A 19,859-nucleotide genomic window follows, 5' to 3' on the forward strand; every position below is an offset into this window, starting at 1 on the left:
GATCTGTAAGAAAATCGCTCAGATTCCTGTGTACATGTTACGTCGAGTTATGCATGATATCCTTCGACTACTGCAGGAATGGAAAAGGTTGTCATCTACTCAAGCCATAAACCTTTCTTCAGCGGCATGTATTTATGTAATGGCATCCTCTGCACTATTTCATTTCCATGATTAAATCTCTTGCAACTATTTATTACTCTATACCTCCGTTTCAAAATGTTCCGTCCCTTTGAAACACCCTTTATATGACAGCTCGTGGCCTAGCACGTTAAGAGGTCGTCTTTCGTTCTCGCCACCAAAGTTCCCGGGTTCGAATTGCGGTATGTACACGAGCTGTTTTTTGTGAGTGTCGTTTCATCAATATCATGTGATGAACACTCTTTCTCATCGTCCCGATTACCCAGAAATGGCAGGAAAAGCAACGTAAAATAATAAATGCACATATACAATAATGTTATAGTAGTGGTATTTATGCTATTACTGGGACGAGATAGTATGAGGTATTGCCTGTATTACAATTAGGTCAAAATGCCTATAAAATCTTATTGCTCAAGTGTCCTCCTCTATCAAATTTAAGATTTTTGTACAGAAAAAGTTTTTGAGAAAGTATGACCCCCCCTTCTTAGATTGACTTGGCTACACCTGTATCTGTCAGATTGTTATTCATAAGCTTGTTAAAAATATGTCCCTCTTGATACTGTTTTGGCTTTACTTAAAACTAATCCAATAAGCTCATAAGAGCTTTTTGATTACACAGTAGTACACTGTAATATAATCTTAAATACTTGTTCAAAATATTTTTGTACTATTATGTTAATATGTTGACCTGGAATGTTCTGAATATTATAATTTAGGACCAGGCTCAACTCATATATCTAATACTAAGACAATGTAATATGCAGAGGTCTTCTAGAATTGCTCTGTTTGGTTTCGCGTGGGTATTTTTATTTTGCTGAGTTTCTCTGTTTGGTTTCGCGTAGGTATTTTTATTTTGTTGAGTTTCTCTGTTTGGTTTATCGTAGGTATTTTTATTTTGTTGAGTCTCTCTGGTAGATACAGCGTGTGGGTATTTTTATTTGTTGAGTCTTTATTGCCCTATTTTGTTAGGTATAAGTTGTATTTATATTTTTACTTATCACCGAGTGGACATTAGAAAACAGCAAACAGAATTTGATAAGCGACAACAACAGAGCCATCTATGTACAAATGTCTGAACTCGGTGAATGCTTGAGGGGGACAAGTTATTTTATTTTTCAGTACGTCAATATTTTTAACTCTTTTTGCTAGTGAATGGGTTAGGTGACTTGCTACGACGAAGGCCTTCTAGCAATACGAACTTAGCTTGTTCCTATATAAACGTGTCAACGTTCCTATATAAACGTTTCAACGTACGTTGATTCGCGATTAGTCAAACATGTCAAATATAACTGCTATTAGTAAACGTACGAGGAAAATAAGTTTTGTAGAAATTCTCTTCTTAATAAGAATACTATATTACTACCTTTATTACATTAAATATTAATTAATTAATTCTCTAGCCCTCTTGATTCTGAAAATTCGTGGTTACAGTTCAATTTGTACTTATCCTGAGCAAAATTTATATATATTCTATTCCATATTTACAGATTTCTTTTAGGTCTATCTCTATCTTCGTTTTTGGTCCTTTACCATCAGGTTTCCCATCAAGATTCTTGTAAAATCTCCTTTATTCCTTTCTCATTCGTGCCCACCTAAGTATTCGTGATTTAATAATCAATCTAATAATACTCGGAAATTAACATAAATTATGTACTTCTAAATTATGTAACCTTCTCCATTCACTTGTTTCTTTATCCCTTTAAGGCTAAAATATTTTCCTAAGGATCTTATTTTCAAATACTCTCAATATCAATAGAAGAGATCAAGTTTTCGCATCCACAGGCAAAATTACTGTTATTGTATATTTTAACTTTTAGTTTCTTAGATATTAAATGAGAAGACAGAGAAAAATAACATGCATTAAGCCTTCTTTTTCATTTCTTCTTTAATATCATTTTCATTTGCAAGTATTACTTAAATTTATAAACTAGATTAAACAAGTTAGTTTCGGCCTGTACTTTTCTCTTTACTAACTTTCTTACTTGCTTTAAAAAAATATTTTAACATTATTCTTAATTGTATTTACATCATCTGCATATGCTAACAGTTGAGTCACATTACTTCGTTAGTTTTTTTTACCTTCCTAACAGCATATTCTAAGACAAAATTAAAAAACAATAAATATGATGCATCTTTGTTTTATAACCTTTCATAAATTGTACATTTGTCAGACATATTAACAAGATTCTTAGGTAATCCAAATTCGAATAATTTATCTTTTTAGCATCTTTAAATTCAATCAAGTTAGTTTCTGGAACTATAGGTTCTGCTTCATTTATTTCTGATTTATCTCCTACATAAACATTTAAAAAGTCATTAAAGCAATTCTTCCATCTATTTAAAATAGTCAGCTATTTTTCATCAAGTTTACTTTAAGTTGCTACGCCTTTCTAAATTTATTTGCACCTCTGATACTTTTATTTCAATTGCGTTAATTTTACTTTTCAAGTAATCTCTTTTTTGTTACTTCTAAACATGCTGTTCTTTAACCACCTAAGTCTATTTCTATTAGGTTATGCGAACCATTGCTTACTTTTTTCTTGGTTTATACAATATTTAACTGTTGATTCTATTCTATTATGTACGTACTCCCAATTCTTATTTAAGTCTGTTTAATTTAAATACTGCAGATTAAAAAAAAATGTACAATTGTATAGGTTGAGGTTCATTATGTGGAAATAAATTTCATTTTTAAAAAATTCATTCTATGCCAGGGATTTTATTTTTTTATAGTGCCATGTGATTTAATAACTAACTAACTAACTAACTCTCTAGTCTTCTTAAACCCAAAGGTTCGTAGCTGCAGCAACACAGGCCTTCCATCTATCCATCTATATATTCTTAACTATCCCTAGCAATTTCCTTTAGGTCCATTTCAATATTGTCCTTCTATCTTCGTCTAGGCCTCTTACCATCAGGTCTCCAAACAAGAATCCTGTAAACTCCTCTTTCCTCTCCCATTCGGGCTTTGTACCACATAGCCTGTCCACCTAAGTCTTCTTTATTTAATTGTTCTAATAATATCTGGACATAAATATAAATTATGTAGTTCTAAATTATGTAACCTTCTCCACTAACCTGTCTTCTCATCCTTTTTAGGTCCAAATATTTTCCTAACAATCTTATTTTCAAATACTCTCAATTTATGTTCGACCAAGTTTCACATCCATATAATACTACAGGCAGAATTACTGTTTTGTATATTTTAACTTTTAGTTTCTTAGAGAGAAGTAACATGCATTTCCTGAATTAAGCCTACTTTTTATTTTATTTTCTCTTTAATATAATTTTCATTTGTTAATATTACTCCTAAATATTTGAATTTGGAAACTAGTTCAAATAAGTTGTTATCATGTGCTTTCATTAGATATTAAATTTAGATTTTTTTAAAATTAAACGAAATAGGCTGTTTGTTAATATGATATTATTTCTTGTGATACATGTTTCTTGTCCGTGTTGATGTTTTTTTTTGTTTGTTTTAAAAGGATTCGACTTCTTGAAGAGAGGGAAAAGGAGTTACGTTTTTTCGAGAATATCACGCATTCCATGTTTATAAGTAATTACATTTTTAATAGAAAGCATATCTTTTATCAATATTTCATGAGATTTGGTTGCATGCAAAAGTTAATCCGTTTATCTCCTTGTTAGTAATAGTATTTTATTTATATATCATGTCAGGTTAGAAAAAAAGTTAGCGCCTCAGTCAATACGATAAGTTGTGTAATGATGTTGTCTGTTTCAGCATTTGACTCATACCAATCGTACGTATATCGTCTCCTTCCTTCCCTCGCCTCATAAAGCTCGTCCATCCTATCAGCCAACTTTTTGCCTGCAGCCCGAAAAAAAGAATCAGGATTCTGCAACTTTTTAATACCGCTTATTTTGCGAAGATTGTCCATAAAAATCATCTCGCACGGTGGACGAAATTCAGGCACTATTTTGCTTAACTCAACGAGCCTCGCAACATCCTCACCTCCATCGACTGTGTACTCAAAAATCTTGTACAGCAGTTCAAGTGGTAAGTCGGTTATACAAGTTGTCATTTTTACAAGATGTTATTTAAATAGAGGTTTCTCGGTATTTATATATAAATTTTCTCGGGGAAAAATACAAAACACACAATCAAATTAAAATTCAATAAGATTCTATTTATTAGAAAAAAAACATTTTTAAATTTATGATAACTGATAGAATATAACTTAAAAACAATAGTTATAATTATAATAATTTTTTTTCAGCTCTGGTATTTATATATAAATTTTCTCGGGAAAAAATTCAATACAAATACAAATTCATACAAATATCAGATTTCTTGGGATTCAAATCAAAACTCTATACTTAATAAAACTGTAACAAATTGTAAAACTAATAGCTTACATGCACGAAGGTAGAATAAGTATTGATCTACAGAAGCACTGACCTACAGAATCACTAACCTACCACAATTGCATGTCTACAGGGACACGTCGTAATGTGCATGTATAGCAATGACCTAATACCATGTGTTATGTATCGATCTTGTATAACAAGCTAGGAGAGACTGCAACAGCTGCAAGCCTAACTCTAAATATGAATAGATTACAACAAACAAGCTGAATGTCAGACTCCTTTACAAACCTGTATGAGGAGTACTGCAACAACATGTCCCACTAACTGATATGTAAATTCAACCTATTCCCTATGAAAAACTCTATGACCTTACTTGGGTTTTTCTGCCAAATTATATGCTTCTAGGCGTAACCCGGCAGAGCCAGGTTCTATCCCCCGCAATGTGAGTTCCTCTGCCGATCCAGCAAAGGTAAGAAATCAGCACTGTGCTCTGACTTATATAAATTTATAGAGCCAATAAAAATCTTGCTTACTTAAACCAATCAGAAAAACACCACGTAGCCAATCAAAATCTCTGTTTTTTTTAACTATCATATTAAAAAAATGCAAAATATCCTAGTTTCAATTCGATCCAATCGCAATTCACATATCCCCATATCACTGTATGCTTGCCCCCTATTAGGATCCTCTTTTGCCACTAATTGGCAATTTTCTTGAAGAGGTCTAATAGAACAAGATACGTAGGTATGAGAAATATGCAAATTTCAAGATATTTTAGCGAATTACGCCGGCTTAAGCTAAGTTCGTATTGCTAGAAGGCCTTCGTCGTTGCAAGTCACCTAACCCATTCACTAGCAAAAAGAGTTAAAAATGTTGACGTACTGAAAAATAAAATAACTTGTCCCCCTCAAGCATTCACCGAGTTCAGACATTTGTACATAGATGGCTCTGTTGTTGACGCTTATCAAATTCTGTTTGCTGTTTTCTAATGTCCACTCGGTGATAAGTAAAAATATAAATACAACTTATACCTAACAAAATAGGGCAATAAAGACTCAACAAATAAAAATACCCACGTGAAACCAAACTGAGAAACTCAACAAAATAAAAATACCTACGCGAAACCAAACAAAGAAACTCAACAAAATAAAAATACCTACACGAAACCAAACTGAGAGACTCAACAAAATAAAAATACCCACGCAAAACCAAACTGAACAATTCTAGAAGACCTCTGCACAATACATTGTCTTAGTATTAGATATATGAGTTGAGCCCGGTCCTAAATTAAAATATTCAGAACATTCCAGGTCAACATATTAACATAATAGTACAAAAATATTTTGAACAAGTATTTAAGATTATACTTTACAGTGTACTACTGTGTAATCAAAAAACTCTTATAAGCTTTTTTGATTAGTTTTAAGTGAAGCCAAAACAGTATCAAGAGGGACATATTTTTAACAAGCTTATGAATAACAATCTGACAGATACAGGTGTAGCCAAATCAATCTAAGAAGGGGGGGTCATACTTTCTCAAAAACTTTTTCTGTACAAAAATCTTAAATTTGATAGAGGAGGACACTTGAGCAATAAGATTTTATAGGCATTTTGACCTAATTTTAATACAGGCAATACCTCATACTTTCTCGTCCCAGTAATATGGTAAATACCACTACTTGTTATAGACCCGAACAATTCAACGCTGGAAGAATATGTTACTTATTATACATGGGTGACACTAAAAGTTTTTAGATGCGGCAACGCTGATTGCAGCAATACATTGTCTCTAGGATATGTTGAAGTTAGTTATCTGTGAAGTGTGATAATGTTGCAGAATTTATAGTTGTTAATTGTTGTGTGCCAGAAATTGGTCAATTATTGTCGTGTGTGTACAGTAAAATGGATTTAACACGGGAGCACTTCAGAGCAATGATTTTTTACGATTTTCGAGCAGGTTTAACGCAGCAGCAATGTTATGAAAGGCTCCGAAATGCATTTCAGGAGGAAGCCCCATGCCGTGCGACTGTGTTTAATTGGTTTTTAGAATTTCGACGTGGACGTCAGAAACTCAGTGATGAATTGCGTGATGGTCGCCCTGTGACAGCAACTTCTCAAGAAAACGTCGACAGTGTGCGTCGCATGATAGAGGAGGATAACCGGGTGACATATGCAGTTATTAGTGCAACACTGGGTATTGGTATGAGTCAGGTTCAAACCATCCTGCATGACCGCCTTGGTGTCAGGAAGCTCTGTGCCAGATGGATCCCACACCATCTTACTCAGGAGCAAAAGCAGGCACGGGTCACATGGTGCATGAAAATGCTGGACAAATTTAACCAAGGACAATCAAATGCAGTGTATGACATCGTAACAGGTGACGAAACTTGGGTGTACTACTGTTATGAACCCGAGAGCAAACGACAGTCGACGCAGTGGATCTTCCCGGATGAAGACCCACCAACAAAAGTCAGGAAGGGACGAAGTGTTGGCAAACAAATGGTTGCCACTTTCTTCAGTCGGACGGGCCATATTGCAACAGTGCCGCTACAGGGACGTCGGACCGTTAATGCTGAATTGTACACTACGGTTTGTTTACCGGAGATCGTACGGAAAGTTCGTGAGAAACGCTCACGAAGTCGCATTATTGTGCATCAAGACAATGCGCGCAGCCATACAGCAGTACGAACAATTGAATTCTTCAAAGCCTCCAACATCGAAGAAATGACTCATCCTCCTTACAGTCCCGACCTCGCCCCTTGTGATTTCTTCCTGTTCTTCATTTCCTACTCCCGAGGAGGCAGTCACCGCCTTCGTTCAGTGCATTCAAGGGGTGCCTGCAGATGTGTGGTCCCAGTGCTTTCACACTTGGTTTGAGCGGATGAACAAGTGTATCAACTGTCATGGAGAATACTTTGAAAAATTATAGCATTCATACTTTTGGTTTGCAGTGTTTTACTTGCGCGTGTCTAAAAACTTTTAGTGTGACCTATCGTAAACTGTAAGTCCAGTCACTATTAGCCCACCTGAGCATAAAGTGGTCTTAAACGATCTTTGACTTTTGATTAATTTCTTGCTCTCCAATATACATACCCTCCCCCCACACACGCACATACATGTATTTGTGTATCTGTAAATGGTATGTAGCTTCTCCATATTTTATTAAAAGATCGAAACTCATTCATTTAAGGGAGCGTTGCAGCTATCTTAAGTACGCTCTTGTTGGGAAGGGGTTCAAAGCATTAAGTAGTTGCAAACCTGTGCATGAAATAACGCATTTTGAGTTTCCAAAAGCTGTTAGAACTTTTAAGAGTGGCAGATAGCATACTTAACACTCATATTGCATTTTATCTCTTTGTGAAGATGTTCAGAAGGAACCCTTATATTGTCCACACGACATCCAGAAGGCCTTCTTCAGCCTGAAGGCCTACAAGCGCTGCAAATATCAGGACGACTGCTGGGGAGGCGAGGTGTGCTGTGACGTTGACGGCGAAAACAGGTGCTTCCAAGGTGTTACGAAATCTGAGCTCAATCTGGCAGCAGGTTTGAGTGAGTACATTGTCTTAAATGATACTGATAGTTCTCATTTTGATATTTGGACCAGTGTTTGAAATTTAGCGGTCGCAAAACGCCTGTCTTAATTAATCAGGTCTGCTCTGCTCTTTTGGAGACCATATATTTCTTGTGCTTACAAACATTTCTTGGATCTTTTGGTGTAGAAATGTTTCAGAAATCTGATAACGGTTATTTTCATTTAAATTTCTTTGGCCAATTACTTTTTAATGCTATTGTGAATTTATCATATATGTTTATTAATGTAGTCACTCCATTTCGTTTTCAGAGAGCGTACGTGACAAACCGACAGCACAGAACTTGACATGTCCGCCAAATGCTACCAGGACTTTCCTAGGGCATCTCTGCATAGCTGATAGTGACTGTTCGGGGGATGACGTACTGTGCTGTGATGTTGAAGGAGCCCTTCGATGTGCAAAAGGTCTTAACAGGAGCTCCATACCGGAATCCGAACTTCCGATTGAAAGTAAGGCACAAGTAATAATGATTAATGCTTCTTCCTCATATTAACATTTACGCCTGATTTGAGTTAAGTTAACTAAAGTTTGTTACTTCTGAAACTATTTTTTTTTTTAAAGAAACTGCTGACCTCAAAACTAGGCACCAAACTTGAAATGAGGCTCTTTTATTTTCATTCCAACTGACCAGCAAACTCTTGCTAGATTCCATACTTCATTCTGGTAACAGCCAATAAAAAAGCCTTAAATCATGTGACAGCAGAGGCTGAGATATGGTACAAACACGAGATAAGTCTGAATCTCGTTTCCATATTGCCTCGAGACTAGACCGAGACAAAGAGAGACAGACGTCTGTAAAATCGACAGAGACGAGACTCATTGACCTTGAGTTTCGTCTCGTGAGAAACTTACGTAAATTGGAATTTGAAGCATAAGAAAACTTCACCTAAATAAAAAATAGCTGTAAGTAGGTTGTAAAAAACTGCATAATGGTGTGCAATCACCCATGTCTTTAGTTTATTTTTATAAGTATATAATTATGTATTACCTTAAAAAATGTAATATATATTACATAGGGACATCAGATTTACTGAATTACACAGTGGTTAATGGGAGATGGACTGCAGTATATCTTTGACTAGTCTCACAGAAAATCGAACCTAGAATGAATTCACTTCACATGTTGGACATGGGTGTTTCTTTGTTCCTTCAATAATTTTATCTAATCATTGTTCATATCTTCATCGTCAAGATTGCCCTAAAACGTATAGGAAAACGACATGTAAAAAACAGAGTTACAAATATCCCCCTGGAGTTGCCCGGGAGTGATGATTTTGATGGAATAGTGAGCCTCTCTTATAAGGCAGTGGGTAACACTATCTCCTTGTAATCGATGAATCTCAGTTTCGATTCTTGGTGGAGGTATATTTGTTCGGATTCCACTTCAAACCGTAGGTTCGGTCCCGCTTAGCTTATCTGTACCTATGTGCAACATTTTTAAAATTTGCTTCCAGTTCCAGAAGAAGAAATGGTTTGCCCCGTGAAGCCCTTCCGGGTGGGGCCTTCATGTTCCAGGTCCTCGGAGTGCGTCCATGGCTACCTGTGCTGCTTAGTCCAGAAGAAAAAAAGATGCGTTCCCGCAGTTTCACGGGACGACATAAGGAACGTAAAGCGATATAAACGTATGTAACCAATTCTGAAGTACTTTCCTATTGCATTGACCTTGCGAGATTATCCCCGCCTGTAATTCCTTAACATTGCTTTATGCCATTGTCTTGCGGATGTTAATTACGCTGTATATGCTTCTTTGCTTTAACTCAAATATGGTTCTGATTGTATTATTTAACGAGTACTTTCTTAATGAGCGTTTAATGCGCAACATAATAATATGAAAATGATATTCCTGTCTGCTTGGAGCAACAGTCGTCTTATATTTGAATTATAGTTGTATTAGGGCACCTAGAGGTCCCGATGACCCGCTCAATTGTCGCGGTGTTTAACTTAGAAGCGAAATGCGCAATATTTTCTGATTAATTTCATTTTATCATTGTCATCTGATATCTATAACAAATCATACTGCCAAAGTGCTTTTCGTTTAAAACTGTGGCTGTAGAATACTTCCGTTGTAGTTAACATTGTGCCAGAACGCAGTAATGCAATACATCGAAGCTATTCTATTTTACTCTCCTAATATACCATATCTATAGATTTGAACATGTTTATAACATTTTCAAACTGTTTTTTATTATTATTATATTTGATTTTCTGCGTAATGTAAATTTCCTTTTTAAGTATTAAAGACTCTAAACCTACTGATACCAGTGCTGGTATGGTTTTGCAGCTGCTAAATTGAAAACGCTGAATGTTAAGTGCTGAAGCAAAGTATAAGCTGAAGTGTACCGGTTTTTGAAGAATCTGGTCAGCCTAAGCTATATGTATTTAAAATGCATCAGCTTATGTTTTGAAAAACACATTACTGGTTGAAGGATAATCATGTTTGCGGCAAACATTTGGCATCAGTAATACTATTATCGATTTGGTCATTAAAATTCAGTTCTACACTTTGCAAATCCTTGATTAACAATAATAAATAACTATGATAAAGCATATATTCTCAGAGTAGGGTGGAGAGAATTTAGTTCTCTGGGAAAGAAATCGTAACGGACGACCCCTTTCAATTCGTCCACAATAAGTTTACATGTGAAAGCAATTATCTACTCGTAAACTAATTTTATCTCCTTTTTTGCGCAGCTTCGCTCGGAATATTTGAACGAGAATGCATGGAACACAATTTTCCAGCGCTGACGGAATCCAGATTATGTGAAAGCGATGACGATTGTTGGCCCCAGGTTTGCTGCCCAGATATTGATAAGAAGAAACGTTGCCGTTTCGGCTTTGAAATATTAGGAGGAAATGTTCGTAAGTATAGCTACTTAAAACCAGGTCTTCGATTTATTTGATTTGTTTTATTTTACTTCCGTTTTCTGCCAGTTTTGGCTAGACGCAAGGATGAAAATGAGTGGTGATGAGATGAAGTGGAAATTATGAAAGGACAATCATAAACACATGTGGACAGCACAAGCCCCACAACGGACTGTGGGTTGTGGCGCCAGGCGCCAGTGCTTTGTTGTTAGTCTGTAGTCCAGGGTGTACTATGTGGAAGTGAGGTAACATTTAGGTGCTTAGGGAGAAAGTGCAGCCCTCTGATTATGTGCCACTGAATTTTGGACGATTTTGTTTTGTTTCTCTTTCCGTATTATTAAAATTATAGGTAAGCGCCGTCAGGGGCGTGCTGCTGATCACATCTACCCCACTCACGACCGGATGAAGAAAGTGTGGGGCGTTACCCCCACACCCCTATACGCCTTCATGGTGTGGTGCTAAGCACAGGGGAGCACTTTACCTTTTTTTATGATTGTGATTTAAAAAAGTTGCTGTGTTTGTCCTCATAGCATTTGAAAACGAAATGACAATTTTAGAACAAAATTAAAACATGATTCGTTCTCTCTGAATTGGGGCAATTTCATCGCACTTGTAGTTTGAAGTTGTAATTAAGTCAACAAGCTTCCCCCCTCTCTCATGTAAGTATTGGAACTTGTTGAATGGATGAAAATCAGGGAATTATGAAGATTGATAGAAAATTCTACACTCTGTGAGAAATATATGGAATGTCGAATTAAAGTTAATTTTATACTAACTGAATCATTACATTAATTAACATAATAATAGGAAGATTATAATCATCCCAAGCCCCAAATTTAAAATATTTAATTACTTGGGGTATAGATTATATGAAAAAGAAAGGAAATTTTCTTTCACACTTAATTCACCTTAACTTTAATATGTGAGCCGGATATCTTCAATTTCCTAGAATTTCGATCAAACAGCCACCAATTAGACATACTGCTGCCCCCTGTTTGGACAAGAAGCGGCAACTTTAAAATCCCTCCTCCTCGAAGCAGACAACAGGGAAACAAGATTTCGTCAAAATAGCCGTTTTGCGCTGCCAATGGGGGGGGGGGGATTCCTAGCCTGGCCCGGGTTATAGCTTCCACAATGTTATGAAATTAAAACTCCAAGTCAATGAACAAATGGAATGTCGTGGTTGGATCACAGAGCCACACAGCAACACTGTCTCCAATTCGCACGTTGGCACCCTTATTTAAATAATTCGATTTATTTTTGCACACGCGAGTATTTGCAGCACGAACACGAAGAAAATCGTTTTCTAATGTTGCAACAAATCACCTATTTTTTCAGCTTTATTGGAGCTCCTTGAATGCAGCCCGCCACCCAACGACAGGAGCAATGATAAGAAGTGTGAGAAGGCGAAGGACTGCTTTCCATTCCTATGTTGCCAGGAGGGGGAGGAGAAGTTCTGCAGGTCACCTAATATAGGTGGTGCGTTCGGTACAATTGGAAAACTTCTACCGTTGGTGAAGGTAATACTAAATGTATAGTTCTTACTTCATGCATACATTTAAAATATAAACTCATTACCGCCTATTTTCATCACTATTGCTAAGTTTTATAATGCATGTTGTAAATGCATACTTGTTTATTATATATTTTAGCGTTTAATATACAGGGCGTCGCTTCACAACATTGACATGTAGAGGATATGAAGAGGTACAGTTTTCATAGTAACACTTTGTACGTTAAGGCCTCGTTTCGAAGCCGCGAGTACTAAAAACAAAAACAAAACAAAAAACAGACCATCACATTTTGTATAAAAAAAGTAAACGTACTCTATTCCTCAATGAACATTTACTTTCTAAAAGTAAAGATACCACAGGGAGTGAATATCTTATCAAATTATCTTAACCCAATATTAAATATAAATTGAATCCTTGTGTTGTTCATTGTCTTCTAATCAAAGTTTTTTCATGATCTGATATAATACAACAATCCCTGACTAAACCTGTAATTATGCACGTAGACTTGTCTAATTTTTAAAGAAAAACGTTACTTACAACAGATAAATGTACAGAAATTATATAAATTCTTCATTAAATAAACGTTTATAAATTTTAGCTTTTAAGCTTGCTATATTTAACATTAATGTCTTATGTTTCTATTTTTAAAAAATCAAACTAATGTAGTACAATTACTCCTTTCTCATTTGCTGTGTAACAACAACATAATAATTATTTCATTTGGAGACATTTCAGACAAAACTATGAATTTCGAAGCTCTTCTGACAGGATGTTTTGTGTGTGTGTGTGTGTGTGTGTGTGTGTGTGTGTGTGAGAGAGAGAGAGAGAGAGAGAGAGAGAGAGACACTCAATTATTTTTTAGAGCTGAGCCGATACCACCATTTGCCGATACCGATACCTACCGATACCGATGCCGATACAGATACTTGTAAAATTCCAGTATAAAATAAAAAAGCTAGTTATCGAGTCATACTAACTCGTCACATCACTAGGCACGTATTTAGAAATATATAATTTGGGGAGCCAGTCCGAGCCAAGTGTCTGAAATATAAAAACAAAATTGTTTCTATTTAATACGTTAATATTATTATTGGTCGATTCGTAATAATATGTAAATTAATTAATTAGTACTTAATTTCTCCGATGCGTATGGAGTATTGTTGTATGTAACCACAGACTAAGAAACGGAGGAAAGACAACGTTAATACCTATTTTGTTCTTTCTATCTTGACTAAAAAATATTGCTATTACATAAATAGTAAAAAGACACTATAAAATCAGAGATGAAACAGCAAAAATTCATCGTTTAGCTTAAGTGTAGTTAAGACATCTAAAATTTGTGTAAAAACAACTGTCGTGGCAAGGAAATGTATGCCCAGAGAAGTAAAAAAAATGAATATTTATTGAATAACAAAAATAATGATGGTACGTTCATTTCATGAAAAGTAAAGTTCCTGATAAATATTGTACGTACATTATTGTAAGTAGTGGTGTCGCCTTGTAATCAATAGATCGCGGGTCCAACTTTAAAATGTAGGTCCAGTCCCGATTAGCTTATCTTTCTTAGTACTGTCATTCAAAGCCGTATGTTCCCAATCTAATCTCGGCGGAAATTACTTACTTATCCATGTCTTTGATCTTGCCATCTGCTTCCCAGGAGGGTGGGGTTTTATCCAATGTTTCTAGGAAAATCTATGGAACTTACTGTGCTGGTCTCTAAATCTGTCACAAGGAAGGGTGAACGAACTTTTAAGAAGACAAATGTTGAGACGAGCTGTTGCCTTTGCCCGCTCTTCTAGTCACTGAAAATCTTTGGTATCGGATGGTATCGGTAAAAGATAATCAACCGATACTCACCGATGCCGATACCGCCGGTATCGGCTCAACCCTATTATATTTCTTAAATTTCATTTTTCTGGAGATTTATAATCAGCTGAGTCATCTATTAGTCAGTGTTATAAAAAAATGTTAAATGCATATAAGTAGTTATAAGGTAAGTTACCGCAATAAGGCCGGACCACAATAAAGCCCACCGACTGTTTCTCTGAAACTATGAAGAGCGACTGCCAGATGGCAACTTTGTATGAGAGCTGAAAGTACTCAAGGAAGAACATTACCCGTAATTTCGTGTAGTATGAGTCGTCGCGGAACTGGAGCAGTCCGAAGTTTTGTTGCTGTTGCAAAAAAGTGAGATATAACTTTCAAACCACATATTTCGTCTTATATATGTTCATGTATTGTAGACAGTAGGATAATACTTGGTTTGCATGTAACATTAACCGTGTCCATTACAACAACAAAGTGTTTCCCGTTGTACTTTTATTGTACGGAGCTGTAATATTACGAAATGGCATGACGTGCCATGTTGCACAACAAGGCCCAAGAGCTTGTGTGGTATGTGGGACATGGTGTCATAAGGAGTGTGTTGGGATACTACCTCAGGACGAGGACATTTTCACTTGCCCTCGCTGCTAGATGGACTGAAACTGAATTGTAAGCTTAGACTTTTATTTCGTAAGTAGTTAATAATCTGATGAATCTGATCTTATTGCTTTTTTGTGCTTTGGAGCATAGTTTTGTAACAATTTACCATCGAACTTTGAATGTTGCTACGTGGGCCTTATTGTGAAATAGGGTACAGTGGGATCCATGAGTATTACCGTGCAAATTGTCCATCACCATGTTCGTGCACTTTATTTGACCCAATAAGAGCTTCAGGAATTAAATGAAAACTCAAAACAAGCTGTTGACAACTTCTGCACCAGCATACATAAAAATGAATCTCTTAAAAACACATAGGATGTAAGAAAAAAATTAATAAAAATAGTCATGGACAATTTGCAGGGTAATACTTATGGATCCCACTGTACAAAATAAGGCCCATTGCAAACATTTTTTCATCACATTTTAATTTGTATTTTGAGGAATTGTACGACTGCTATATATTGATAGTCTGTAACTAACATAATAAAGTTTCATGTCCTGTAACAATAATTGTCGATTCTTCTAAATTGACAGTTTCAAAGGCAAAAAAAATTAGGTGGGTCTTATTGCGGTAACTTACCTTATATGATGACAATGACAATAATAGGAATAATAAACATCACCACATTATGTAGCTTAATTTATTTACTACTAGTGCTATTTTATGTCATTGTGATGCAGCTTATAATGCACCCCGGCAGTATTTATTTTATGACTAGAGACTACACATCACTGTAATGGTTTTTTTTTTTTTGTAATTTATAGCCACTACCTGCCAAGAAGGAAGATTGAACAAGAAACAAGGAGTTCTCTGCAACAATTGTACGAGGATTAAGATCTCTCAGACAATTTTTAGCTGTTATCCCACTTAAAAACTTGGGTGTAGTTGTGTGTGCTCACTGAAATAAAAAGTAAAAATATCAATTGTTTTATTTTTCCACATGTCTTATATTTAATAAAAACCAGACCCCGATATCCTTACCAATAAAGAAGGGTAATTAAAAGCTAACCCTTGTGTGGCAGTTACAAAGAAAATATAATATTTCAGTCTAGTATTTACATGTATACATGGTATTGCTTACAGAAGTCATCAACAAAAACACTGACGCCATATTTTTTTTTATTGTATCAGATTCAAAGCTGAAAAACATACAAACAAGTCAGCAATTTTGCTATGAAGGTCGCTTCAGTAATTCAAGAATGTTATGCGATGAAAAGTTTCAAATGTTGTCCGATATATATCCTCGAATATTTTCTGATTTTATTAGCTATTCCATACAAGCTCAGTTCATGTCAATCGAATCCCTTGCTTTATTAGCCTATTGCCTCCATTAGAGATGTTACAAGTCATTGAAAAGTTGTGTGGAAATTGTAGCTCAAACACGAATCAAATCCGGTTACCCTTTCACTCCATGACAATAATTTACAGCATTAAATAAAAATGATTTGCATTTTCTTCATACATACATAATTTAAATTCACTTTTCAGTTTTTCTCTTACTTTTCGTAATTTTGATACATCAATTCCTTTCCCAAAATTCGAACCCGCTGACATCATGACATGTATGTTGACCACTCTTCCACCCATCTACAATACTTACTAAGTCACCCTCTGGTTTCTGTACAATATTCACAATATAGATATATTAATTTACGTTCTGGCTGTGACCTCTAGCTACTACGATGACCTGCAAATTATGGTAAGTTCGTGGTAGCTAGAGATTTAATGGAATTTGTAGATTTTGTTGTTTCTACCTGGCGTTTCTCATGATCTTCTTCCAATGGAAATAGTTAATATGCAAATGAATCCTTAACGTATCAAATATTGTATACACAATCCAAACCAATACTTTAGAAAATTTGAGACCACAACCATAACTGAATTTTGAAATGCACACAAGCACATTTAACGATATGACGTTGCAGCGAATGCATCACAATAGGAATAAAAATACGAAAATTTCAAAGCATTAAAATCCGCATTCTCAAGATATTAAACTTTCATATATTTGTGTATTCCATTATTTTATTCAGTTTTCTTGCAGACATAAGTTATGCACCACTGGTTAAAGCCAGCAACAACATAACAATACTCCACTTATGTGTTCTGAAATGTCATTGCATTATTCTGAGGCATTGATTAAGAAATCAGTACTTTGATCTCATATCTAACTTTAGTGTGTGTGAGTTAATGGGCTTTTGAATGTGCAAACCATGGCCGTAATCAAGCGTTCTTGTCACCTATTGTTCTACAGCAAAACATGCGTTGCAGTTCTTTTGATCAGAAAATTAAGAAATGGTTGTTTTGCAAAAATCAAACGGTGCATATACACTGTAATTCACATGATCGACTTTTAAAAAAAATCTTAATGCGTTATAATGTGAAGTGCAAGGCATGAATTACATTTTAACTTTTCGGAAAGACACCATACAGTGATGAGCGTAACAAAATTACATATGGCATTTATGTTAATAACAATTGTGACAATTTTCCAACATAATCTAGAAGCGGCACGACCCAGATATCTCAGTAAGTAAATTGTGGTTTTTTAAAGTTCAAAGAATCATGTTTACGTCGTTATCTACGGTCATAAAGTAGATGAAATTAAGTTAATTGATCATAATTGATATTATTCGTTTAAATAACAATAAGGTAGCTAGTATAATAACAATTAATGTAATTCGTTCCAATAACTTTATTGTTTCCGGAGAGAATTAGTAATAACTATTCAATGACATAATTTAATTTGTTCTGTTTGCAGCAAAACGAACTGAAAAATATTTTTAATTGTGTGTTCCAGAAATGACTATGTATTATAAACATTAATTAAAGCAAAAGTTTACATTCAAAGATACAAGTTACCGAACTTTCATGATAATGCATGAAATTACTGAATTACCAAAATTCAGAAATTACTGAATATTTTTTCCTTCTGGTCGTTTGCACACTATATTCCACTTGATCCAAAAATTTACCACAGAAAAGTAAGGCAGGACTATATGGAGAGAATAGAAAGCTACAAATAGGGTAAATAATTAAATGTGAATACCAGATCTTCAGAGGTGGCGCATGCCAAAGTACTGCTTTATCAAAAAGAGAAAAACCCTCTGACGGTGTCATCGAATTTTCAACCGTAACTGAGCGAAGCGAGCATTGGTGATGCAATCAGCTGCTTGCCATGCATTCCTGCCCATGCGTTGTCAAAATGTGTAGCGTTCTTCAACACATCGTCATCACTTTTATTCAGACAAAGTGTTTGTATCATCACTAAGGGGAAAAACGTGCACAGAGAAAGCAGATACGTAATATTTAACATTGCTGAATACTTTGACAACGAAGGGAGAGAATTTATAAATATCTCAACACAGGTGCACTCGTGAACAAGTCAAGGGAAACATTTTCGTCTACGGTGACTGCGAGAGGAGACTCGCGAGTTGACCGAGGTCTTTCTCTTCTTGGTAGAACTAACTGTCTGTACGAACGGCTTCGTACTACGTATTTAAACTCTTGGGGCAAAAACAGGCTTATACAGGGCTACTATAAATGATTCATTCGATTTCAAAACACTATATGTATTTTCCAAAGTATTGCACATGCAGATATGAATGATACATGAAAATAACTGTAAACTTGCCAAGTTTGCATCGTGTCACACCAGTTGGCAGCACGACTGCAGTGACTATACAAAATGGCGACAAACCGAGAAAAGTGTTTTTGTGTGTTGAGATGTTTATCTGTTATTGCAGTGCAGCGCGCATTCAGAAGAGAGTACAGAAAAGAACCACCATGTAAACAAAGCATTTTGCGGTGATATCGGCAGTTTAAGGACACTGGTTGTCTGTGTAAACAGAAAAGTACGGGTCGACGAAGCGTGTCAGCTGAAACAGTGGAGAGAGTGAGGGTGAGTTACGTGCGCAGTCCACAAAACTCCACAGTCAGAGCAAGCCGCGAACGTGCAATACCGCAATAAACTGTGTGGAAGATTTTGCGACGGCGGTTGAAATTTAAACCTTACCGTCTGCAGCTCGTGTAACAATAAAAACCGGAAGATCGTGGCCGGTGATTGGAATTTTGCATCACAATGCAGGAAGCATTGGAGGACGAAGATTTTGTCGCCAATGTGATATCAGCGACGAAGCAACTTTCCATTTATCGGGGTAAGTTAATCGTCACAACGTGAGGGTGTGGGGCACTGAAAAGCCTCACGCAATTGTGGAGCATGAACGAGATTCGCCGAAGGTGAATGTTTTCTGTGCGATGTCTCAGACAAAGCTGTATGCCGTTTTTCTTCTGTGAGAAGACTGTGACTGGTACCTGTTATCTTGATATGTTGCAGTTGTGGTTGTTTCCAAAACTGAATGCTGATTCCGGGAATTTCGTCTACCAACAAGACGAGGCATCCCCTCATTGGAACATCAATTGTTCGCCGCTACCTAAACGACGAACTTCCACATCGCTGGATTGGGCCTGTTGGTGTGGATGACGTAGTTCTGTTCGCTTGGCCTCCCAGGTCACCTGACGTAACGCCGTGTGACTTATTCCTTTGGAAGGTACGCCAGGAACACTGGTAGAGCTCAGGGAACGCATCAATACAGTACTTCTCTGATGACCATTGGCAGGGGATTGCTACAGAATGTATGTGTGGAACTCGACTAACGCTTGGATGTGTGTCGTGTGGACAGAGGGGCACACATACAACATTTGTAGAACGTGAGGAAAATTTGGTGAGTTTACAGTTATTTTCATGTATCATTCATATCTGTACCGTGCAATACTTTGGAAAATACAGTGCTTTGAAATCGAATGAATTATAGTAGCCCTGTATTGTAACAATGGCGCTGTTTACCTCTGCAAACGAGACAAACCAGGTGGTGTCTCTTTTAGACACGCATATCATCCACTATATAACTCACCTGGGCATTCACTCTCTTCCGTGAGGAC

At 36.1% G+C, this 19,859-nt stretch overlaps 2 protein-coding genes across 2 annotated transcripts in view; both read left to right on the top strand.

Annotated features, from left to right (window-relative positions):
• Nucleotides 1–15,841, top strand: part of LOC145985849 (uncharacterized) — a 31,357-nt gene extending 15,516 nt beyond the window's left edge. Inside the window, exons 3-8 of the mRNA XM_083119948.1 lie at nt 7,831–8,016; nt 8,309–8,506; nt 9,512–9,679; nt 10,749–10,916; nt 12,258–12,439; nt 15,683–15,841. Coding sequence (XP_082976074.1) covers nt 7,831–8,016; nt 8,309–8,506; nt 9,512–9,679; nt 10,749–10,916; nt 12,258–12,439; nt 15,683–15,709 — 929 coding nt within the window. The 3' untranslated portion in view covers nt 15,710–15,841. The remainder of the gene's footprint in view (nt 1–7,830; nt 8,017–8,308; nt 8,507–9,511; nt 9,680–10,748; nt 10,917–12,257; nt 12,440–15,682) is intronic.
• A 1,357-nt stretch (nt 15,842–17,198) lies between these two features.
• LOC145985140 (uncharacterized) overlaps nt 17,199–19,859 on the top strand; it is a 41,839-nt gene continuing 39,178 nt past the window's right edge. Inside the window, exon 1 of the mRNA XM_083118803.1 lies at nt 17,199–17,447. Within this exon, the coding sequence (XP_082974929.1) occupies nt 17,354–17,447 (94 nt within the window). The 5' untranslated portion in view covers nt 17,199–17,353. The remainder of the gene's footprint in view (nt 17,448–19,859) is intronic.

Source organism: Lepisma saccharinum, chromosome 3, assembly GCF_977018435.1.
Source record: "Lepisma saccharinum chromosome 3, izLepSacc3.1, whole genome shotgun sequence".
Taxonomy (NCBI): domain Eukaryota; kingdom Metazoa; phylum Arthropoda; class Insecta; order Zygentoma; family Lepismatidae; genus Lepisma; species Lepisma saccharinum.